This window comes from Rattus norvegicus, chromosome 1 (assembly GCF_021556685.1).
Source record: "Rattus norvegicus strain SHRSP/BbbUtx chromosome 1, alternate assembly SHRSP_T2T, whole genome shotgun sequence".
Taxonomy (NCBI): Eukaryota; Metazoa; Chordata; class Mammalia; order Rodentia; family Muridae; genus Rattus; species Rattus norvegicus.
This window is the reverse complement of record NC_141534.1, coordinates 88758251-88783329: the sequence shown is the minus strand read 5'-3', so window position 1 is coordinate 88783329 and position 25079 is coordinate 88758251. Positions and strand designations below refer to the sequence as shown.

Below are 25079 nucleotides of genomic sequence, written 5' to 3'. Positions count from 1 at the left end.
GTTCTCGCCTCCTACCACACGAGTCTTGGGGATCAAACTTAAGTTGTCAAGCTTAGTGCCTTTACCCATGGAGCCCTCCCATCAATCAGTCTCCTTTCCTAGGTATATCTTAAGGATTCCATGGGAATTTGGCACCTTTGCTCTAGGGGCCTCAGTGAAAACACATGTTCCCTGAGTAAGGGATGTGCCCAAGGCTCCACTGTATGGGGGCCCAGGATGGAGTCTCCACTGCTCCAGGTCTCCAGGTCTCCAGGGCAGCAGGCAACAGCCCACTCTATGCTGCCGGGTTGCAGGGCTTAGAGCAGGCTCAGGCATCTCCGTACCTGTGAGCCCGGAAAGCATGGATTGGCTCCACATCCAGTGCAGCATTTCTGTGGGAAAAGAGGAATCCCGTCACTAGGACCTCAGGTCCCAAGGCCCCGCACCCTCCAGGGTGGCACCCTTACTTCTTGGCTGTAACTGCCTTCTGCAGGTTCCACAGTTTGAGTGTGCCATCCTCAGAGGCAGTAAGCAGTGCTGACTGGCTGTGGTGGAAGGCCAGGGAACGGATGCCATCGTAGTGTGAGCGGAGAGTAAACTTGGGGTTCCATGTCTTCTTGAAAGCGTCTTTGCTGTCAGACAGCTGGGGATGGGGAGCTGCCTCAGTGTCCTCTTGGATGTCCCAGCACTCATGTGGACACTGACAACCAACCCGTCTAGACTGGAACTGACTGGCCCCAACCTGGCATTTCCTTCTGTGTGCCTAAGAAGAGCCCTTCACACACACTCAGGTTTTAGCAGCAAGGAAGGCTCTGGAAAGGCCAAAGGAACCTCACTCTTTGGGGCCTCACAGTTCAGAGGCCCCTAGGAAAGAGAGGTGGGTCCTTCCTAAACACACAAAACCGGAAACTCTTGAGTATGAGGAGGGGGCACCAAGGCACCCAAGCCTCCTCTGCAGGGACAAAGAGGCTCTCATGAGGTAGTGACAAATATGTAGGACTTAACCAGAACCAGGGAAGGGGAAGGGGAAGTTTAGAAACAAGGCCAGTATGCAAAGGACTTGAGGCAGGAGACAGCAAGGTTGGGATATACAAAATTCAGAAGCATGCCACATAAGAGGAAGCCAGAAAGGTCAAGGCAGGCAGAACAGTGGGTCCCATTTAGAAACTACCAATTTCTTTCATCGGAAGCAAAGCCCCGGGTGATGGGAGTTACCTGAGGCTGATGAGCAGTGCAATGACATCTGCTCCTGGCCTCTCTGAGGGGCTGGGATTGGGGGAAGTCAGAATGACTGCAGAGATAGGTCCCAAAGCTACACAGCCCCAGGGAGCAACCCTTGACGACTATGGCTTAGGAAACACGTTCCAGGACAGGGGAGTCTGGGGAACAGAGCCCTCAGACCCCAGGAGAGATGCTCTGGAAGCATGTGTCCTGCAAGGTGAAGCTGAGTGGAAAGCCAGGTTTGGGAGACACCATGAGCTGTCAGGGAAGCCTCAGCACCCTCAGACCCCCTTCCCCTGTACTCCTCCGGAATTTCCACTATGATTCTTAGGAACTAGATTTGTGCTCAAGTGGGTCCCCCCCGCTCTGAAGGGCTACTGTGGGGCAGGTTGAGGAACCCTGCACTACAACCCCAGGCAGATCCTGCCTAGCCTCTCTTCTACAGGTTCCACATGTCCCCAACCTCACTGCAGTCAATAACCTGATCTGCTGTCCTGGAAAAATGCATCTGAACCCACCCCAGAAAGTCCCAATGACCCATCCAAGATACACAGCACAGAATGCCAGTCATGAGGTTCCTCATTCCAGCCCAGCTGTTCCACTCAAAACAGAGTGCCCTGAGTGGGGGAGCATGGCCGACAATCATCTCCCCACATCCCCGAAGAGGGAGGGCGTGGAGTGAAGACCTGCACACGGTGCAGGCCTTTCCCAGGCACCCTCTAGAAAGGCACGATGTGTTAAGCTGCCCATGGGAGCTATGGAACGACCTCTCACAGTCCTCACATGGAAAGGACAGAACCCAGGCCTGTCACAGCGTCAGAGCTGAGCCAAGGACTGATGGGGCACCCCAACAACTTACATCACAGCTGAGGTCGTTGTCATTGGTGACGGTGAGATCTGCCAAGTCCCCCAGGCTCACCTCCCCGCCCCCGATAGTGTCCATGATGAAGACGTCTGAGGAGAAGCCAAAGGAACCTGGTAGGGGGGAGGGGTGGGCGGGGGAGACAGGGCCAGGGAAAGAAGAAAGAGGCAGAGAGAGCGGAAAAGATGAGGAGCAAGGAAGAGAGGCAGGAAGACAGGATCAAGAATCACAGCTGGAAAGGAAGACAGGGACAGACAGACAGACAAGGGAGAACAGACAAAAAGAGAGGGAGACAGACAGACAGACAACCTTTTGGGACAGGGAGGCTGCAGATTGGAGGCTGGGCCTTACCTCTGAGGACACAGAAGCCCCAGGCTTAGCTCTGCAGCCTCCCTCTGTCGTGGACCCCAAGGGACTGGAATGTGAGGCTGGAGATTACCTTCATGAGGCCGGGGCTGGGGTGTGCCAGGAGGCGGGACAGTCACTTTTGGGGGCAGCCCATCCACATCCCGGAGGTCAGCAAGAATTCCCTGGAGTTTGACCCGACGGCTTTCTGCATGGAAGAGGGATGAGCAAGAGTCGCCCACCAGTTCTACCCAATCTCTCAGGGAAGGCCCGCACTGCCACCGCCTTTCCTACAACTGGGGAGAAAGCCCTGGCCCCAGGAAGGGACTGACTGTGGAGATAGACTGGCAGGGCCCCAGTGAGAGGGGGCAGGCAAATTCTGGCCCTGCTCTAGACCCAAAGGACCCCTTCTGGGCAGGAGTCACAAGACAGGAAGACACAGCCCACCCCCTTCTTCATCCTCGTTTTCATTCTGCCCTGTACTTGGGCTAGACAGGCACTGGTCAGCTGCTGTAAGGACCGGAGCTTGACTTCTGGCCGAGCTGCGTGAATATAGCTTGCAGGGACTTTCCAGGGAAGAATAAGGGCCTGCCTCTGACTTGAGGCTTGAGCTATCCTTGACCCACCTCAGGAAACGTATCCGTCCGGGCAGAGCCCTGGACAGGAAGCAGGTGAAGCATGCAGGGTCAGAGCCTGCCCTAGCCAGGCCTCTCCTTAGTCCTCAGCTTACCCAGCTCATGGGGGTTCCCCTCTGAAGCACAGCGTCGAGGGTCTGGAGACCCCTCTCCGTCCTCTCCTGAGCCCAGGAAATCAAACTCATTGATGGCATCTTCTGAGTCATCTTCTTCATCCTCGTCCTCCATTTCAGGAACTAGGGCCTTGGATGGGAGCTGGTACGGAAAAGGAGTGAGGATAGGAGTTGGAGTCCAGAAATCAAACCCACCTGGTTCCCAGGAAAAGGGAAGCCATTAGCTCATTTCCGAAAGCCGATCTAGACATTATGTACTGGGCCCTCCTCTACCTCCAGCACTGGGTACTCATACATTTCTCCTCACAGCTCTGCTGAGGCCCTCCCCAGCACATGGCTCTCAGGAAGGCATATGGTACAACCCTAGGGGTAGATAAGACACACACAGAAGCCCGTATCTCCTCCACTCTGGGCATAAAACTAACAGCCACAACACACTTGTCACCAAGCAGTGTGTTTGAGCATGATGAGCATGAATCAGTGACTCATGGAGGAGCTTTCAGACATGGCTTCATTCTGCCCCACAGCCCTGTGAACAGTGACTCAAATTACAGCCCTTCTTCCCAGCCTATATGTGTGGGAACAAGCTAAGCAGAATAAAGCTGATTGCCTTAGGTGCACAAATTCAAACTGGGCCCAACCCTTGGCCAGCACCGACAGTGGCACCCCAGGGCACAACTGACTCCCCGGGTAGAGCAGGGTCTAGATCTAGGTGTCCACACAAGTGAGCCCATGGGGCAGGGGACAAGTACAGGGAACAGGACATGCCTCAGCAATATACGACAGCCGGGGACAGGATGGGTGTGATGGCTCATGCCTCAACTAGTACTCAGGAAGCTGAGGCAGAAGCGTGGCTAAGAGTTCTGGGCTAGCCTTAACTACAGTATGGTACCCTGCCTCAAAAGCAAATAAATGGGCTGAAGTTGGGTGACAGAGTGCTTGCCCTGGCAAGTGCTGAGTCCTGGGCTTGATCACCAGAACCACAGAAAACAAAATCAAACTAAAGTGAAGACTTGTATCTGCTGCGAGGAGCTAAGAGGATGTAAGGGCCACTTCCCAGAGAAAACAGAATTCGGACTTAAAAATGTGTCCTGAGAGGCTGGGGAGACAGGCTCAAGTGACAGAGATTGCCAAGCAAGCATCAGGCCCCAAGTTCAATCCCGAGCATCCTTATAGAAAGATAGTTAGGGCAGCACATACTTGCAATTCAGTGCTGAGGAGAGGAAAACAAGATTTCTGAGGCTTGCTAGTCAGCCAGACTGGAGACTCATCAACAAGCCCAGGTACGGTGAGAGACTTGTCTACCTCAGGAAGACAAGGTTAACTGGGTATTGTGGTTTAAGCCTTTAATTACAGCACTCGGGAGGCAGAGGAAGGAGGCTATCTCTAAGCTGCAGGCTGTCTTGGTCTATATATTAAGCTCGAGGATAATCTAGGATAATCTAGAGAAACCCTTTGTCCAAAACACAATAAATACTCTGATAGCTATCATTGGTCAACTTGGCCACATCTGAGATTAACTAAAACGAAAGCAGCTGTGCACACCCGTGAGGAACTGCCCTTGATTAAATCTTTTTTTTTTTTTTTAAGATTTATTTATTATATACAAGTAGCTGTCTTCAGACACACCAGAGGAGTGCATCGGATGGTTATGAGCCACCATGTGGTTGCTGGGAATTGAACTCAGGACCTCTGGAAGAGCAGACAGTGCTCTTAACCTCTAAGCCATCTCTCCAGCCCTGATTAAATCTTTTGAGATGTGGAAGATCCACCTTTAAATCTGGACCACAGCTGCTGACAATTTATAAAAAAGGACATGGAAGAAGGAAGTTTGCTCTCGGCATGCTTGCAATTATTAACAAGCTTATTCCCTCAGCGGCATTAGAGTCTACTTCTTCAGGAATTCGGTATGCACTGCAGAGCAGCTGAGACATATTCTGACTTCAACATCTACTAATGACCACAGACTGAGACATCAAGCCTTGTAAACTGCAAAACTACTAGATTCGAACCTTCCATTGAGAGACAGTCATTGTTGGACAATCTGGAACACAGCCTGTACTCTATCAGTCTGTCTGTCTGCCTGCCTGCCTGCCTGCCTGTCTACCTATAGATTTATCCCACTAGTTCTCTTCCTCTAGAAAATCCAGACTAATATATCCATCCATCCATGTATGCATACATACATACATACATAAAACACACAAAATGAAAACAAACAAAACAAGAAACCACAGGACAGATAAGTCTTGAAGAAGCAGACCTCTGGCCTCCAGATAAGGAGCACCTGCACAGACAGGAACACACGCACACAAAACACACCACAACACACATTCATATCCCCTCCATCCCCCCCGAACCCCCCCACGAGAAAAGACAGTCCTGAGTAGGGTGCAGAGGACTCCAGCATCTGACCCAGGAGGCCAAGTCAGAGTCCACAAACTCAAAGATGCCTTTTATCCTTTTGCCTCCTTCAGGGTCCCAGGTCTGTGTGCTTTGCTCCCATCAGAATCCCATTAGGACAGGGCCCTGTGCTAAGCCAGGCTAGTTACCTGGAGACAGAGTGGAAGCCAAGCCTCCTCAATACATACCCTAAGGGGTAGTCAGGGCCTGGAGAGGGAACCCAGAGGCTCTAGAGGCTGACAAAGCAGATCCCTGGTGGCCCTAGGAGACCCAGGCAAGGCAGAGAAGGGTGCCTGGATGGAGTGGGAAAGTAGGCGTCTCTGCTTTCACCTCAGCACTTCCTACAGGTGACCACCCCTATCCACTACTGATCCACTGTGGTCTTCTTGTCCATACCTGCTCAGAGCTGGGCTATGAAGGGCTCAGCAGATGCTCAATGGGCAACTAAGGCCACACCCATGACCAAGGACAAAATTCTGAAGAAGAAAGGTACAGAGCGAAAAAGGCACAAGCACACTGGGTGCTGGGAGCCAGATGTGAGGACATGCTGACAAGATCATGATGCTATTCCAAGGTCAGTGCCCACAGGCAAAGGTCCTGACCACAACAGCAGACCAGAGCAGACCAGTATGACCCCAGAGCATACTGACTCCCCAGGGGTCACCCAGGCCTGGGTCCAGGCACATTTATTTCATTTACAAACCTATACTGAGGGCCTGTGCTGCACATAGCTGAATGAAGGCAGCCTGAGTGCATCAGCGCACTGAGCTGGCCTGCAGGAGCATAGACAGGAGGGTGGGATGGGGCCCAATCTGGGGCCAGGGAGGACCAGGGCAGAGGTCAACAGTGGAAGGCTCACCCTCACACGTTGCTTCTTATGTTGCACACTGTCCAGTTCGTCATCCTCATCGCTGTCTTCATCCTCGCAGTTCTGCAAGAAGGGTATCTGCTCCAGCACCGAGCCGCCCAGGCGCTCCTTGCCATCTTTGCCAGCTGCGTTCCTGCCAGCAGGGAAGCAGACAGAGAGAGTTTCAGTCTTGCCTGCCAGGTGACAGAACCCAGGGAGGAACTCCAGACATAGCTGAGCTCCTAAGCCCCAAGGAGCCTTGGCTTTGAGCATGCACAGCCTCCTATCAAGCCTCTGCCGTGTACCACCAACCCTGGAACAAATCAGATATGAGCTGGCTAAGAAGATAGTCCTGCCCAGCAGTCTCCTGCCCCAATCAGCCAGAGGCAGCAGCCATTCTGCTACACTCCGTCACCTCCAACTCTTCAACCGTCCACTAACAAAGACATGGAGAGCCTTGCCCCACCATACAGGCAGTGTTCCTCCTCAGCCTCCTGTCTCTCGTAGGAGAGCCAGGCCCAATGCCAGATGCAGGCAGCACAGACAGACTCCCGCCCTCTCTCCTGATGTCCACCGTCACAGAAGAGCTGTGAACTGCCAAGACAGTTACTGCTTCCCATGGAAATCAATGTACAACATCCTCTATGGCCATTCTGAAACACTTCCTTTTGAGGACTTCCTCCTTCCACACCCACCTCTGCCTCCTCACTGGCTGCTTCCTCCTTTAGCTCTCTTGCTTTAGGAGCCCTCGGGATGCGCAGTTGGATCCCTTCCTGAACACATCAGTGTGCTGGTAAACTAGAGATCTTGAGGGCTCTTGTGGGACACACAGCACCTTACCTTCACACAGCTGCACAATAGCTCCTGCTGTTCCCCTCGGGTCCTGGCCTTTGGAGGTGCCCGTCCATCCCTCACACTTCTTTCCTTCTCCCTCCCCATAAGTCCTTTACAAGAGCACATTTCTTACCTGTCCATTGCTAAGGTCCACCAGCCCTGGCCTGGATCGCACAGTAAGCCCCACCTGGCCTCCCTCCCTGCTTCCTCAATCACTCCTGGAAGCAAGCTAAGATGTCAAATGATGTGACTCTCTGGAAATCACGGCTCCCCACAGCCCTGTGGGTAAGCATCCACTGTTTATCATGGCCTAGGAGGCACTCTGTGATCCGCCTCCTGATCTGGCCTCACCACAGACCACAAGACTCATGTGTTTACTGCAGCAGCCATGCCACACGGGTCTCCTGCTTACCACACGCACTGGGCCCTCTGTCTCTAGTACTTCCCTTGCCTAGAGAACACTCTTTTCTCCTACTCTCTGGTCAAATGCCACCCCCACAAAGTGGCCCTCCCTCCCAGCCACCAAGAGGGGCACTACTTTTGTTACCTTTTTTTAAAAAAAAAAAAAAAAAAAAAAAAAAAAGACAGGGTCTCATGTAGCCCAGGCTGGCTTCGAATGTGCTCTGAAGCCAAGAGTGACCTTGAATTTCTGGTCTTCCTGGATCTACCTTTCGTGAGTACTGAGATTACAGGCATGAGCTGTTTTCCATGTCTGGTTTAGAGTGTGTTGGAGGGAAATCAGGGCTTTATGCCCGCCTCTTCCTCCTCCTTTTTGGCCAGGCTGGTCTCTAACCCCTGCCTCTGCCTCTTGAGTAGCTATGACCCCAGCATGTGATGATCTCTTGTTACTCTCCACATTCTTCATAGCACCACCTAGCATCACCTAACGACATATCTGCTTCTGAGGGGTGCCATCTACTAATGGGACAATGAACAAAATGAGCCACAAGGGTGGAGGCCTCACTGTTTTTATCCTCTGCAGGCACCCCCTCCCCAACCCTATCTTCCCCAACCCGCACAAAGGTCTGAAAAGGCAGCTAGGAAAAGAGGTCATGCGACAACCTGAAGGGGAAGCACACAACACAATCTAGACGAGTGGGCAGAGTAGTGGGGAGCACCTGACTTCCTGCCCAGCCTTCCCCAGGGGAAGAAGAACAAAGTTCCTGATGAATCAGGGTCTCACCTCTTGATCTGTTCCTCGATCTGTTTCACCAGTAGAGACTCGCCACCGCTAAGTCCCCCAGGGCCTGGTGAAGCCCTGGGGGCCCCCTCGACAGGCTCACCAGCCCCATTGAGTTCCAGAGAACGGCCCAGAAGGGAACGCACACGCTTGGACCGCATGTCCAGGATGGTATCTGTGTAGCCCACCTCTTCCAGGTACCTGTGGGAGCAGAGCCAGGGCAGGTAACACATGAATTGAGCTGCTGCTAACTGCTGGGGCCACACAGAAGCCAGCAGCCTTCTGAGGGACCACCAAAGAGCAGATGGCAGTTTTTGAGAAGCAACCCTGAGCAGCAGCTTGACTTCTAATACTTATCAATAGAAGCCCTGGTCCCCATGCACGCTGCTATGTATGGCACACGGTGTCCCCAACATGTAGGGGAGAGCCCACGTGCAGGAACAGCCAGATGTCCACTGATGGACGCTAGGCAGAAGGTGACAAAGGCAGAGCGCCACAGAGAGATGGCTATGATCAGCAGCACAGAGAACATGGTGGATGCTCCATGTTCCCATGCGAGTCCAGGTTTTATAAAAATGGAAAGAAGAGTGTGATGGTGTGTGTGTGTGTGTTTTTATCACACACAGACACACCCTGTGCTTGCTTCCGGGATGCCTAGAAGACAGACATAAACTGAGCAACAGTGACCTCTGCAGGGGAGGATACAGGACACAAGAGTACACTGTTTTTTCTGCAGTACCGGGGATGGACCCCAGGGCCTTGAGCATGCGAGGCAAGCGCTCTACCGCTGTGCTACATCCGCAGCCTGCGGTCTACTTACTTCTACACCTGAGCATTTATTACTTCTGCAACTTAAAAAACTGAAGCCAGCTGAGACTGGCCTAAAGGAAAAAGAAAAAAAGAGAAGATCAAAAAGTCAATCATGGGTATCTGCGGCTTCCATAGTTAAGGGACAACACTGCCTTGCTGCTCCTGCAGGACCCTTTGGATGCCTGTGCCCTTCTTCGATTGTCCTACCTCTGCAATGCCTGTGTTGTGGGCCAGGCTCTTATTCCCCAGGGGACAAAAGGGCTAGAGAAGCCTGGCAATCTGAAAAGTGGGCTCTGGGTGCCTGCCTGAGATCTCACTGTGGCCCTCCCTGCATTTAACAAATGGTCTCGGCACCAGTGAGAACCAGGAGCAAGCCATCAGTTACAGATGGCTACCCCATGGGTACCAGAGGACAGAGGGACATGAATATAGCACCAGGTCCATGCTTTCACAACCCTCTGGGGTAATTTGTGCCCAGTTAAGCTAGCAGTGATTCGCAGATACTAAGCTGACGACAGTGAAGGTTGGTCTCCCGAGGTTTGTCACTCATCTTTTAGCTCTCAACACAACACCTCAGGATAGATGGCTCCGGGGACCTTTGGCTTTCCAGAGGGGTGCCTATTACATAGTAGTGATCTCCATGGTGCTGTGGATGGGCTCCAGGGCCTGGTCCCAGTGACAAGGGCTCAGCTCTTAAGCCGCACACTCCACTTCATTAAGTCCATAATGTAATCTAGCTAATTTTATATGTGGGATTTGACAATACTTAGTAAAAGCATTACAAATCACAGGGACAGTTAAAAAAAAAAAAAAAAAAAAAGAGTCCTTGTTCTTACACAGCATGGAGCACACACCACTTGAGGAACCCAGTACCTCTCCAAATGTGAAAACTGACACAAAGACGCAAATGTGAACAGGGCCACATTCCTCAGGAATAAGATTGTTTACTTCTCAGATGTCCTAAAATGCCAACATCTTTACAGTAATAAAATCCAGATTTGGTTAGAGGCTGGCGGCCCACTGACTCTGTGTCTGAGGCCTTTCTCCAGGCGGGAGGCAGACAGCTCACCTCTCAGACGGGAGGCCAGTAGAGCTTACCTTCTCTGTGTTGAACCACAGCACCCAGGTACTACTGCTGCTATGATTTAATTTCACTCTGTTAAAAGTATTCTCCCCCAATGTTACTCTTTTATCAGAGAGGCACATAGGGTCAAGTTTGGGGTGTGTGTTTGTGTGTGTGTGTGTGTGTGTGTGTTAGGGGGTGCCCCTGCTGCAAGCAGTCCCTCTGTTCCCACGGGGGGGGAGGCCATTTAGGCTGTCTGGGTGGAATCCTGATAGCTCATGTCCCAGTGGGGACAGGAAGGACTGTGGATTCCTTGGGCCTATCTCCTGAGCCAAGTATGCTGTGAAGTCTCATGCCCCAGCCTGTCCCTCCCCTCCCATCACTCACTGCCGCAGAAGCTGTCGCCCCTCCTTCCACACCAATGGGCTGTTGTCCAGTGTGACAGACTCTACAGGGCCATTGGAGACTAGAGAGAGAGAAGAGGAGGCTGTCTCAGTCAGGGCACAGACACTCTCCTGTCTCCCTCCATCTTCTCACATCAAGTCTAACTGAATCTGCCACCATCATAGATAGGCCTGTCCTCACTTTCCGAGTGCTCTCCACCCACACTCCCCGTCCAAGTGACTCCTCTTCTGGAAGCTCTCCTCACTGTTAGGCTCTTGACTGGCCCCTGCCAACCACCGCTAAGAATAGCAGAGCTGTGCCTCCACATGCATGGCTGGCTGCTGCTTTCTTATGCAAGGAGTGGGTAGTTTGGCTCTAGAAAATGAGCAGGCTGAAGTCAGCTCAGCTGAGCCCTTCCTGAAGCAGCTGTTTCCCATGCTGAGAACCGAAGGTAGCAGCTAAAGATTCTACCTCTCCGGCTGAGGTGAGTTTGGCTGGGAAACCCACTCTGTGCATTGCTCATGAGGTATCCATTGGACATCTATCCATAAGTCCCGGCTGGATGCCTGGGCTACCCCAGTCAAGAGCTTAAGTAGGAGAAGCATGGCATGAAATGAAGACCTCCCTTAGCCCCGCAGGCAAGAACTCCACAGAGCCCCGGGACCAAGCTCCAAACATCACTGGCAAAACCACGCACACTGGTGCCCTTGCCACTGGGTCCACCTGACTAGACACTAGTGCTTCACCTGAAAACATTCCCTCACCCCCAAAGACATCTGTTCTCTCCTTCCAGAAGCTTAAGCTGCCAGTGCCCGGAGAACAAGCACACATCTCTTCTGCTCTCTGCTGTGCCCTGCTCTGTGACAGGAAGCCAGCACCTCACATATCAATTTGAAGGGGGTGGTAAACGACTGAATGACAACCCAGTGCCAACACCACCTCTCAGTGACGTTTTTCCTACACTCTCCACAGCGCGCTATACATAGTTACATTCCCTCTCCTAACAGGAGGATGCAGGAGCTGCTGGGGCAGCTATCATGTCCTTGGGAGGACAGCAGGATGGCAGACAGGTATGGCTGGACACAGTCTAACACAGGACTGGCGGGCAGAGACCCTGAGGATACAACTCTATCCTCCTCCCCTACCCCCCCATGGCCATCTGCAACTTTTTTATGCCAAGCAGCCTGCTGGGGGTGGCTGAGGGAGAACACAAGGGTGGGTACCTTGTTCTGACAGATCTGCCTTCTTCTCCCCCTGATTCAGGTCTGTACCAAACTTCAGTTTATGATATTTGGCCCTAAAAGAACAAAAAACAAATGAGTAGAGAAAGGAGAAGGAAGTCCAGGGCCTCCTTCATCAGCTCCCTGACCCACAATCATCAGCTCTAGGATTCTCAAAGTTGCCCTCCCTCCTCCTGAAGCCTCAGTTCCTTCCCAGAACCACAGTCAGCCACACCATCAGACTATGGCAAAAATAAGCAAGGTAGCTGTTGTCTAGAACTGGAGCACATAATAGGTTTGCCAAAGCCCTAATGCTACTATTAGCGTCTGAATCACACCCTCTACAAGCTTCTTTACATATTCGTAGGGATGATGAGGAGAGGACAGCAGAGAAACTTCCTTTGCTGGCAAAAGAGTAGTTAGCAGCCTGCCGCCCTGTCAGAACAGTGCCCTCTGTGGCAGGGCAGGGCTCACCTCTCTTGCTTCAGTGCATACTCCAGCATCTTGATCCGCCGCACCAGGTCCGTCTTTAGATTCTCTTGGCCTTTCCTCTCGCCCTGGAGGAAAGCCACCTGAGCCTGGGACAGACAAGGAGGACAGCAGGTTCAGGGCTGTCTCCCTTATTCAAGCACAGTTCCAGCCCCTTTCTACAGCGATGCCAGGGTTCAGGGAGAAAGGATGACATGCTGGACCCACCTCCAAGGTCTCTAGGTATGTCACCCATAAAAGAGCTCAGTCTGTAATCTCAGCATTCAGGAGGCTGAGACAGTGGGATTGCTATGAGTTCAAGTCCAGTGTGGGCTAAGACTCTACCTTTAAAAAAAAGCTGAGGAGTCACCTTTAACCCACAAAGTTCAAACAGGGACAGCGGGGCCTGACTTGGCTGTAGCCTTCTGAGGAGTTAGGTCAAGGACGGTGTTGGGGGTGTTAAGTATTAACAGCCCTGGACTACCCCCCATCAGCTGTTGTCCCATGGTTGCTGGTGGAGGTGGTGTCCCACTATTCCTTCAGAGCATCTGTTGCTGGGAAGCGTAGGAAGATAACTTCTGGCACTCAGGGACAAGAGTAGGAGGCTGGGCTCAGCTCCCACTGCAATGCAGAAGAAGCTGTTCGAAGCTTTATGCTGCCCAAGACATGAGATATGCCACAGACATGGCTTATGGTTCCTGCCAAGCTCATCTGTCTGTCTGCTAGCTTGGGCTGCCCCAGTAGGCTCCAGTCTGTCAACATGTCATTTAGAGACACTGGACCAACTGCCTTAAGGCAGAATCCTGTGGCTCCTCAATCATGTTTGAAGGCCTTCTACCAAACCCAGAGCCTGGCGCTCTTGCTGGCTTTCTCAGAATGGTTTCACTGTTCCAGTGCAAGGCAGCCTAAAAGCCAGGCTTGGCTCTGCCGCTGATTTGCTGCAGACACTAAGTAGTTCATGGGGTCTTCATCTGCTAAGAGAATAGAGCATTGTGGGTCCCTCATATGCAGCTCCAGCCTGCATGAGGGCTGCTGGGTCAGTCCCTGTCTTTGCCTCTCTTCATTTTCTCTCCTTGTCCATTAATTCAAAAGCCCAGCTAGTCAAAGGGACCTAACCCTTGAACCCAAAACCCATCATCAGGAAGAAAGCTTGGGAAACCAGGCCTTTGTAGATGTCTGTCTTCCTAGGGCCCTACTTCTTGAACACCACAGATCTGCTTAAGTGCCTTAGGGCTCCCCCAAAAGCTCACAGGCTAACCTGGCCAACTCCAAGCAGTATTCAGATATCCAGCAATGCTGCTCTTTGTGCTAGCAGGGCCCTGACCTATCCTCCCTGTCCCTGTGCCCCAGGCTTGCTCTCTCTCATCTGCATTTTAACTCAGGGCTAACAAAGAACTGAGGCTGACCAGAAGCTAGCTAGCTGAGGGAGGGAGAGAACTGTAGGTTGAAGACAGAGACAACAGGGCAGGGCAAACTGAAGATACTCAAAATTGCATCAAGGCTGCATCAGAATGTGAACTAGGATTAGTGAAGAAAGTAGGTTGAGAGGACCATGGCAACTGAGATGAACAAGATGTCTACTGGAGGAACACAGGGAATTCACAGAAGAAAACAACCAGGTGCACAAGTTACCAAAGTCATTACAGTTACAATGTGGAGAACCAAGTGTGAATTTAGCAAAGCTCAAAGAAGAGGTATCCAATAAAAGGGGTAGCTACAGAAACCCTGGGACTGGGCTAAACATGTTAATATGTTGGCCTAGCATGCATGAAGTCCTAAATTTGATCTCCAGTACCACATAAAATTGGGTATGGTGGCATTAATACCCAATAACATGTGAATAAAAAAAATGCAATGAAAACTTTTTTAAAGCCCAGAAGAACTGAGAATGGCTGAGTTGGGGGGTCCTCACCAACACCCTCTATGGTGCTGTCCTCTTCACAGTTCCTCTGGTAGAGAAGAGGAAGGAGAACTGGGAAGACGTGGCTGAAGTGTCTTGGAACAGTGGATCCCACCAAAACATGGAAGTGCTGGCACTAGCCTGTCAGTCTCCTCTATGATGGCTGCAGGTGAGCTGGAAGTGCCATGCCCTCCATCCATAGGATCCCAACACTCTGAGCTCTGACTTGGGGCTGCCATCTCTCCCAGGCTGCTCCTCTCTAAGGCAAAGTCCTGAACACAGAGCCACTCCTGCTGCAGACCTCCAGTTCTCAAGCTCCCATTCAGTGTGTGGCCTGGAGCCTATAGCTCACCCAGCTCCTCCCTGGCAGGGACAGCTTCCACAGGAGGCAGAGGGGAAGAAGGAACAACTGCACAGTCCTTTTTCCTTGATGTCTCATCTAGTCTCTCCATCTCAAGAACATCAGGTTCAGACCTCTCCCCCCAAGGGCTCCCTTCTCAGAAGCACACAATCAACTTATGCCCGAGTGCAGGCAGTTGTCTGCAGTCTCCTGAGTAAAGTGGCTATTCTGCTGGTCTAGAAGCTTTTGAGGCAGAAGCCACATCTTCTGTTCCTCAGAAGTGACCCATCCCAACACATTTCCACTTATTATCAGCGTGCACTTCCACTTCTTCTTTGCTCTGACCAGCCATCTTCCTACTGGTGTCCTGGGCACTGATGCACAGTGGGCCCACTCCTCAGTACTGACACTGCCCAGTCATGATGGGTCTCATGGAAGTCACCCTTCAGAAGGTGTGAGTGCTGGGTGAAGAGAGGTAGGTGAGAAGGGATGCTGCTTCTGAGGTGTGCTTGTGCACACCCATCACAAAGGAAGGTCACTCCTGTAATGGTGTAGGGCTGTCATTCTAGCCTCCAGAGGCTGAAGCACAAGGATTGTGAGTTCAAGGCCACCCTAGGTATAGAGTAAAGACCTGACTCAAAAAAAAAGGGGGGGGGGGTGTGCAGATGAGGAGTGAGTACCATTAATTCCAGCACTCAGGAGTCAGAGGTAGTGGGAGTAGGGGATGGGTGAGCTGAGGGGAATTTAAAGCTAGTCTAATCTACCGATCTACATATGGAGTTCCAATACAGCCATGGCTACACAGCAGGACACTACCTCCAAATAAGCAAGCCAGCAAAGGAGGTGAGGGCCAAGGAGATGATTGGGAGAATAAGTGTCAGCTGCCAAGCGGCTGCCTGAGCTCCAGTTCAAGACCAACACGGTACAAGGAGAGAATCAACTCCTGCATTGTGTCATCTCATTTCCACAACAGCACACACCTTTAATCCCAGTACTCAGAGGCAGAGCCAGGTGGATTTCTGTGAGTTTAAGGCCAGCTTGTTCTACACAGTGAGTGCCAGGACTACATTGTGAGATCTTGTCTTGAAACGAAACAATAAAATAAAATAAAAATAAAAATGTAAAAAGTACAAAAGGCAGAGCGATCATCATTTTATAAACACATCCACTTCACTATTCCACGTTACTCTCTCACAGGATAAACACTGCCAGCAAAGCCATACCTTGTGTTATCTGTATACATACACGTGTGGAAACACCATTCCTCAGGACTCTCCACTTTGTTTCTGAGACAGGGCCCCTCACTAGCTCCAGCTGGAGCTGGCTCTCTTTCACTTGTGTGTGCCCCCCTCACGCACACACACAAGTTCCACAGAAGGTTACTGAGTGAGTGTTGAGACTCATATCTCTCAGTAGGAGGTAGCACACACCTGTAAAGTGAGTGGAGTCTGGGGGCTACACAGCAAGGACGTTACAGTGGATGCTGTCAGTTGTACTCATGTCAAGCTCCAGAGGCCAAGATTCAGCCCCAACTCTGCTGTGAAGGCTGCAGTGACCTGGTGAGGCCTCTAAGAGCCTCCCTAGAGACTTTTCTCACCTGTGCTCAGTGTCAGAGATGGAAGACACAGGTCAGCACTGCCACCTCTGCTGTGATCTGCAAAAATCTCCCTCCCCTGCTCATTAAAAAAGAGAGGAAGGTATACTATTTCCCCTCTCCGAATGCCACAAAAATTAAATGATAGCATCTATCATAACACTTAGTACAGTGTCAGGCACATAATATGCCCTGAATAAATAGCAGCTGCTGTCACTATTGCTGAGTGAGGTAATGACATTGGCCTGCCTACATAATGGGGTATTGAGAAGATCTGAAGAGATGCATACTGGGAAAGAGCCTGAGCTAGAGTTGGGCACAACATGAGGCACACTTACATAAGGATTTCTCTCTCAAGGATGGGAGATACAGACACAAAAGTCAAACGCTCTCAGCATTCACCCCACGGACAAACATTGAATCAGTCACTTATGTGGGGTCCTATTTTAATCTGACAGGAAAGAGCACATTGGAAACAGAAAGATGGGTTGCCAGAAATCAAGCACTGACTGTTTTTGTTAATAACATCCCAGCCTAGGAACCATTTGACTCCTGGTGGCCCATCCCTAGAGGCCTTCAAGTGCTCACCTTTCTGATTCCCTACATATGAAAGGCCACTATCCACAGACAGTACCATGCTCAAGGTCACAGAGCCCAGCCCAACTCCTACTCCACAAACCATCACCTGGCACATTCTTCTCTACAAACCATCAAGTCCTTTCACAGGACCTTATACAAACACTTCTCTCATGGAGTCCCTCCTCACACTGTCTTTTCCCCTTCCTCATCACCCAAAGGCACCTCCATTTCTTTTCACCGTGAGCACCACAGGCGCTCCTGTCTTCACGCTGGATACACCCAACAAACGCCCCTACAGTTTAGGGTCTTCTACCTAACATCCTTGAGTCTTGAGTCTTTCCTACAGGAACCCTATCCCTCCAAGCACCCAAACTGTCGCTTCCCACTCTCAATCTCTCCCAAGGGAGGCTAAAGTATGTCCTCTGCTCTCTCCGTGATTCCACCCAAAGGATCCCTACCTTACATTGTAGCCACACATACCCAAACTGTCCTTCTTGGTCAGGAGGCCACACACTTCATCCTGAGACACCTCCCATCAAGCTTCCTCCCACCCTCAGAAGCCCTCACACAGCCACCTTTCAATTGCTCCTGGCCAGCCACTCCCCCACGGTACCCCATCCTGGCTTCCAGTCTTCCTCTCTTCACTCTCTGCACCCAGTGGATATTAAGAGTGTGTCACCCCACTAGAGACCAAGTCCATCCCACCCTGACAGCCAGCATCTGGTTAGGATCCGGAGGCGAGGTGTGGCATATTTATTCGCCCAGACCCCATCCACTTTCTCAGCACTCTGTCCCCGAGGACCCCCGAGTCGCATCGCTGACTCTCTAGGCTTGGGCCCATCACTCCCACTTGCGGCTACCGACAGACTCGGCCCGGCTCAGCTCCTCTGACCCGAACCGGTCCTCGGCCCGCCCCGAAGCCCCGGGGACCCCGCCGCCGGCCCGTCGCCGTCCCTGCCCGCCCCCTCCCGGCCGTCCCGGCGGCCATTGCTCCAAGATGGCGGCGGCGGCGGCGGGTGAGGCGAGGCCGGGCCGGGCAGGGCTGGGGCGGGGGGCGCGGGAGGGCAGCGGCGGCGCTCACCTGCAGCTCGGCGCGCTCGGCCTCCCAGCGGGCCTTCTCGGCTTCGAAGCGTGCCCACTCGTGTTGGATAAAGTGCAGGATGCCAGGCAGGCTGAGGGGCTCCGGGCCCGCCGTGGGGCCCGGGCTGCCTCCGCCGCCACCTCCTTTACCTACCGGGCCTGGCCCAGGAGCAGGGCTGGAGGCTGGGGCCGCGGCTGTTGGGTTGGGAGCCGTGCCCGAGCCCAGAGGGCGGCAGGAGGCGGCCGATGCGACCGCGGCGGCCGCTCGCTCCTCCATCATGGAGGCCCCCGGGCCGGCCCGCGCGCCCGCTCTGCCTCGCGCGCCTGCGCGGACGCGCAGATTCACACTTACACACCCCCGCCTCGTGTGCGCGCGCGCGCGCACTGGGCGGGCGAGGGGAGCGGAGACGAGCACGGGGCTGGGCGCGAGCCTCGCCCACCGGGGTCGTCCCGGGTGGTGCGCACCGCAAGGTTGCTGACAGGGAGGGAGAGGGGCTGCCTCAACGAAGGCAAAGGACCCAGGGTCCCTCGCAATTGTCTCCTTTGCGGGAGTGAGACCAGACAGGACTTTTTCTGCCTTCTCCCCAATGTCAGAGTAATATCCCCTCCAGATGCAAATACACCCCCGTGTCTTTCACTTACTAAAAGGAAAAAGAAAAAAAGAAAACAGACGACCTGGTGTGGGGAGTGGGCTCTGTCCCGAGGAAGTCGGTTGTCATAGTAACCCTATCCAACCTGGAGGCCCCTTCCAGCCCCTTCCCATTTTGCATACATGGAGCCCCAAACCTCTACTATCATTGCACTAGGAGGAGGTTGCTAAGGTAACCCAAGTCCCTGGTGGTTCTTCTGACCCTATCCTCATCAGTTACTATAGCAACCTCCCCTCACCTAGTGCTCAGGTAGAAAAAAAGACCCAGCCCCAAAGACATTCCTCTAAGAGGAATGCCTCTGCCCCACTCCTCCCCCAGCCAACCCAATTGGCATTACCATGGTAACCATCTCCCCTTCCCATATGGGAGGTCCACCGACAAACCAACCAGGTGTTTTTATTTAGAAGACAAGTGCTGCTGTGGGACAGTTGCTATGGTTACAGAGCTTGGACCATTTCCCAAGGAGATGAGAAGCAGTCAAAGCCATGCTCTGGTTACTATAAGAGGGCAATCTCCCACCGTCTGGTGATCCTAGCAGTCAGGTTCAGTAAGATAGGGGATGTTAAAAACAAAACAAAACAAAAAAAAGATAGGGGATGTTAGGATTAGCTCCAAAGGATGCATGTGTCTAGGAAAGAAGGGCTTGTCATGGTAACAGATGCTGTCACTTCTGCCCCTTCTGGACACCATCATGGCAGAGGAACAGTTATAGCTTCCAGTTGATGAATCCTACCCACCACACTAGTCCTGAGACAACTGAAGTGGTACCCAGGGTATAGATTTCAAACGGATAAAAGAGTCTGAGACATCATAAGCTGCTGTCATGTGTAGAATGAAATTGCACTTTGTTGCAAGGAATTGGCTCATTTGATGTTTTCTGGCTCCTCCCTCAGCAGGGCAGATGACCCCAGGTGGAACCACTCTTCTTGATCACCCTCAGCCTGAAACCTAGGGAGGTAAGATCCTTGATGTCACAGTAATCACATGGATAGCTGCCCTTTCTATGCCCTCAAAGGCTTTGCTGAAAGGTCTCCTTTTTGTACCTGTTGTGGTTGGTAAGGCTCAGGCTAATTCCAAGTGATACACTTACACTTATGTTTTTCTCACTTACTTATTGTGTGCATGTGCATGTGTGGAGGTCAGAGGACAGCTTGCTGGGGTTGAGTCTTTCCTTCTATTGTTTGGGTCCTGGGAACTAACCTCAGGTCCGCCTTGGTGTCAAGCACCTGCTGGACCATCTTTAAGCATCGTTTTTGTTGTTTTGTTTTGCTCCTGACAGACTCATGTAGCCCGGGCTGGCCTCAAACTCCAGCAGTGGTCAAGAATAACCTTGAAATTTCAATCCTCCTGCCTCCACACCCCCCCCAGGCGCTGGGATTACAAGCATTTAACACCAGACCCAGCACATGTAATGTGTGAGGGAAAGATTACAAACCTAGTAAGAGTTCAGCTTCACTCTCTCTTCCCTGACCACTTTTCCTAGACAAGGCCCCATGTTCCTCACTCCTGCCCCCCTGCTGGTCTCCTACCTTACCATTAAGTTGTACTGGTGCGCCTGTCTTCTCAGATCTGCAGGCTGGGGTTGGAGCTGAGGAGACACCTCAGCTGGTAGAGCGTTAGTAGATGATGGTGCTGTGTGCCTGTAATCCCAGCCTGGCCCTTGCCTTGCAGCAGAGTCATCCCTCAACGACATACCTAGTTCAAGGCCAACCTGGCCCACATTGAGACCCTGTCTTGAAAACAAACAAACCCAAAACACCCTGGCACAAAGTACCTACTTGTTGATATGCTGACTTTTGGCCAGTAAGTCACGTGCCATATTCGGCTTTAAGAGCATCCATCATCTGTGGCGTAAAGAGTCGGGATATGTGATTGTGAAAAAGAATCAGTTGGGTGGACAGTGGCATGTGCCTGTAATCCCAGCAGTCAGAAAGCAAGAGGTTCTTAGTTCAAAGACAGCCTTCGACACTTATCGAGACCCCATCTCAACAAGACAGCTTCCTAGGGTGTTTTGTTTTTGAGACAAGGTCTGTGTTCACCAGGCTGGTGTCAGAGTCATAGAGATCCCCTTTTGGATTAGAGTCAAGTTGAAGCATGATTTAGTGACTAGCTTCTTCTTACATCAAATCCCATGTCCCTCTTCTCAGATGTATGACTTTAAGCAAATGACCTCACCTCTGGGTGCCTCGATTTATTTAAGTGTCTTGAGTGTTTTACCTGCATGCATATCTATACACCACATGTGCCTGGTGCCCACAGAGGCCAGAAAAGGGCACCAGAGCCCCTGGAACTGGAGTTAGAGATGATTGTGGGCAGCCATGTGGGTGCTAGGAACTGAATTCCAGGGAAGAACAGTGCTGACCTCTCTCCCCAGCCCTCCTTTGTGTTTGTTTTTCTCCTTCTTCATGATTGTACTGTGGATGAAACATGAGATACCTTTCCATGTTATGTAATTATGCCACTAAAAGCCGCACCCCCAGGGAACTCCTTGACAGTGAATTTTAGGGTAGCCCTCTATTGCAAAGCCATGCTCCCAGCCCTGTTTTAAATTAAAAAAAAAAAAAAAAAAAGCATCTATAGCCCTGGCTATCCTGGAACTCACTCCATAGACCAGACTGGCTTCGAACTCATGGAGATCCACCTGCCTCTGCCTCCTAAGTGTAGGAGTTAAAGGGCAGCCACTGTTGCTCCTTCCCTCCTCTTCCTACTTTTGTCTTTTGTGTTTTGGTTGGGTTGGGTTTGCTTCTTTGAGACAGAAATTCTCACATGTAGCCATGTTTGCTGTGAACTTCCCATCCTCCTGCCTCTTCTGAGGGCTGGACTACAGAATGTACTATGGATGGCTTTTAAAAACGCTGATCCAGGGCTGGAGAGATGGCTCAGTGGTTAAGAGCACTGACTGCTCTTCCAGAGGACCTGAGTTCAATTCCCATGTGGCTCATATCTCATCTATAATAAGGTCTGGTGCCCTCTTCTGGGCTGCAGGCTGTGTACATAATAAATCTTTAAAAAAAATTGTGATCTAATATACATAAAATCAAATCAAATGTATCACCTTAAAGCAGCCTGGCACACACAGTTCAGTAGTACTAAGTACATCTACAACTGCGTGGTGTCCACAACTGTAAACCCAACCATCCGGAAGTCTGGAGGTAGCTGCAGGAAGACCAACAGTCCAAGGCTGGCCTCTTCTCCATAACCTGGGCTAATGTGTGAAACTACACAGTCCTTTAAACACCCTCACATTGTTGGTCAAATATGGCGACAGAAGTGTTTTACTTTGCAAAACTAAAACTGGGTGCTGGGGGTGTGCTTAAACCACCTTCCTATACCCACCAGTGAGGGGCTGGGAGTGCGGCTTGGTGGTAGAGTATTTGTCTAGCATAGGTAGAGTCCCAGGATCAAACAGTTCACAGTTCTCCTTCCACCATCTGGCAGCAACCAGGATTGTGTGTTCGTCTGCAGGAGTGTCGGGTTCAATTTTGGGCTTTAGTTTAAAACAGGCCCTCACACATTAGCCTAAGAACTCACTGTGTAGTTGAGTGGGGAACTGACCACCTCCCCTCTCCCAGATGATGTGATGTTTTCAAGTGGTCTGTCTAGGGCAGGGGCATGAACCAAGAATTCCTGGAGGGCCTGAAATCAGATCCAGGAAGAGGAGCTGAGAGTTGGAGGGTAGGGAATGCTGACAGTTTGCCCCAGACTCCCTTTTCATCCTGTCTCCCCAGGATGCCCTGGACGCCCTGGCTAGGGTCTGACATCAGGCCCCATGCGGCTCACCCGCTGCTGGGCTGCCCTGGCAGCAGCCATCATCCTCAACCTCCTAGTCTTCTTCTATGTGTCATGGCTACAACACCAGCCCAGAAACTCCCGGACCCGGGGCCCACGCCGCACTTCTGCCATTGGTCCACGAGTCACTGTCCTGATTCGGGAATTTGAGGCTTTTGACAACGCGGTGCCGGAGCTAGTGGATTCCTTCCTGCAGCTGGACCCAGCCCAGCCTGTGGTGGTGGCCGCCGACACACTCCCTTACCCACCCCTGGCCTTGCCTCGCATTCCCAACGTTCGCCTGGCCCTGCTCCAGCCAGCTCTGGACCGGTCAGCGGCGGCCTCGCGCCCGGAGACATATGTAGCCACAGAGTTCGTGGCCCTGGTGCCTGATGGAGCGCGGGCCGAGTCACCAGGACATCTGGAGCGAATGGTGGAGGCGCTCCGGGGAAGCAGCGCGCGCCTCGTAGCCGCCCCGGTCGCCACTACCAACCCAGCGCGGTGCCTGGCACTGAACGTCAGCTTGAGGGAGTGGACTGCGCGCTACGGCCCAGCGCCCAGCGCGCCCCGCTGCGACGCTTTGGATGGCGACGCGGTGCTGCTGATGCGCTCCCGCGACCTCTTCAACCTCTCGGTTCCCCTGGCACGGCCGCTGGCCACCAGCCTCTTCCTACAGACCGCCCTGCGCGGCTGGGCAGTGCAGTTGCTGGATTTGACTTTCGCCTCGGCGCGCCAGCCCCCTCTGGCCACCGCCCACGCGCGCTGGAAGGCGGAACGCGAGGGGCGCTCACGGAGGGCGGCGCTGCTGCGCTCTCTTGGTATCCGCCTGGTGAGCTGGGAAGGCGGACGGCTCGAGTGGTTTGGCTGCAGCAAGGAGAGCCCGCGCTGCTTCGGTACGGTAGTGGGCGACACACCCGCCTACCTGTACGAGGGCCGCTGGACACCACCTTGCTGCCTGCGCGCACTGCGGGAGACTGCGCGCTACGTGGTGGGCGTGCTGGAGGCGGCAGGCGTGCGCTACTGGTTGGAGGGCGGCTCGCTGCTGGGTGCAGCCCGCCATGGCGACATCATCCCGTGGGACTACGACGTAGATCTGGGCATCTACCTGGAGGACGTGGGCAACTGCGAACAGTTGCGGGGCGCAGAGGCTGGCTCGGTAGTGGATGAACGAGGCTTCGTGTGGGAGAAGGCGGTGGAGGGCGACTTCTTCCGAGTGCAGTACAGCGAGAGCAACCACCTGCACGTGGACCTGTGGCCCTTCTACCCACGCAATGGGGTCATGACCAAGGACACATGGCTGGACCACCGGCAGGATGTTGAGTTCCCAGAGCACTTCCTGCAGCCGCTGGTCCCACTGGCCTTTGCGGGTTTCATGGCACAGGCCCCTAACAACTACCGCCGCTTCCTGGAGCTCAAGTTTGGGCCTGGGGTCATCGAGAACCCGGAGTACCCCAACCCTGCACTCTTAAGCTTGACAGGTGGCTGAAGCCCTGATGCCCGCATCTGGGGCCAAGGGAACTGCAGGGTGCAGGAATCTGTTCTTTGCCTCGGGTTCTGTACGGATCTGAACCAGTTTGTGATTGGACAATGGGGCTGTGCACTGGAGGGGAAAAAAAAAACAAAACGGGTGAACTGGCCAAGGAAGATTGGAGGAAGCCCACAGAACAAGTCTGACTTTGGCAGGAAGTAGAACCCAAAGACTGGAGCAACACATAGGCTCTTAAGCCTCGAGGTGGGGCTACGTGTAAGCCCTCCTAGCCCATCCTCATGAGGGAGAAAAGTGGTGGCCTTTGATGGAAAAGCCCAGGGATTTGAGTCCAGTCTTCAGGGCTCTGCATAGTCTCTGCCCTATATTCCAAGAGCCGTGGGCCCTTGGAAAGTGAGGTCCGGAGAACAAACCAGCCAGCCTCCGTCTAACCACAGACAACTTAGGTAGCCCCGGACCAGTTAGTTACCCAGTCTCAGTTTCATTTGAGATACTGAATGCCTCCATTTGTATTTAGGGATCCTCAGTGCCCTTGGCGCTAGTGCTTCCTTCCTCCACTAGAGGGCGCGTCTGTCCCGCTTTTCATCTTTGATAATCTTGTCCATCCGATCCCTTGTCTGGTCGTGCCCCACCCCTCGCCCCCAGGCTCTGCTTCACCGCCTTCATCTCTGGTTTTCTTGGAGTGGCTCTGGAAGGTGGGAAAGCACTGGCCACCTCCCCTCCTCCCTTTTAAGAGTGCTGCTTGATGTATCTGCTTCTTCTAACCCCATCGTGCTCTTGGAGGATTGACCAGGCTCTGGTTTGGGATCTGGCCAATATATTACCTCTTTATTTCAGTCCCCTGCACCTGTTCCTCCCCATCCCCCTTCCGGGAAGGGATAAACCTTTGCCATAGCTCACAGTTACAAAGAGCTTGCTGGGCCCAGGCATACACACGGAAGTGATAGCTGCTATTACATCCATTTATCAGGGAGAAAAACTGAGGCCAAAATGACAGTTACTTGCCAATAACCAGATAGTTTAGGAAGTGGCCAGTAGAGGACTTGAATTCAGGTCACAGTTTCAAGACCACACTTCACTTCCTCTTTAGATCCTGTTGTAGAAATAGTACCAAAATGGAGCCTTGCGGTGGCCGTGCCATTTAAACAGGTTTAAAAAATTCTCATTTCATTATGCATATAAATTATGTCAAACTGCTACTACTGGTATGTATATTGTTAAATAAGGCTTAAATTATGCTACTTTAAAGTTTAAAAACTCAAGATGAATAGAACCTTTGTTTTCTTGCTTTAGAATGAAGCTTGTTCCACACACTTCC

At 52.4% G+C, this 25079-nt stretch overlaps 2 protein-coding genes across 9 annotated transcripts in view; one reads left to right on the top strand and one right to left on the bottom strand.

The window, feature by feature from the left end:
• The window catches only part of Strn4 (striatin 4), a 25772-nt gene extending 7181 nt beyond the window's left edge, over positions 1–18591 (bottom strand). Inside the window, 11 exon segments of one of the 6 annotated variants that reach the window (NM_001107480.2) lie at positions 324–371; positions 447–622; positions 2060–2175; positions 2502–2615; positions 3138–3297; positions 6418–6559; positions 8423–8620; positions 10680–10758; positions 11900–11973; positions 12371–12474; positions 17859–18591. In NM_001107480.2, the coding sequence (NP_001100950.2) occupies positions 324–371; positions 447–622; positions 2060–2175; positions 2502–2615; positions 3138–3297; positions 6418–6559; positions 8423–8620; positions 10680–10758; positions 11900–11973; positions 12371–12474; positions 17859–18137 (1490 nt within the window). In that variant the 5' untranslated portion in view covers positions 18138–18591. 6 annotated transcript variants of the gene reach the window in all.
• On the top strand, positions 17764–25079 carry Fkrp (fukutin related protein). 3 transcript variants are annotated; one of them, XM_087554630.1, is made up of 3 exons: positions 17764–17793; positions 19404–19463; positions 22236–25079. In XM_087554630.1, the coding sequence occupies exon 3, from the start codon at positions 22277–22279 to the stop codon at positions 23759–23761; it is 1485 nt and encodes a 494-aa protein (XP_087410756.1). In that variant the 5' UTR covers positions 17764–17793; positions 19404–19463; positions 22236–22276; the 3' UTR covers positions 23762–25079.

Coding starts and splice junctions, on each gene's coding strand:
- Fkrp (XM_087554630.1), top strand. CDS start 22,277: ATGCGGCTCACCCGCTGCTGGGCTGCCCTGGCAGCAGCCATCATCCTC.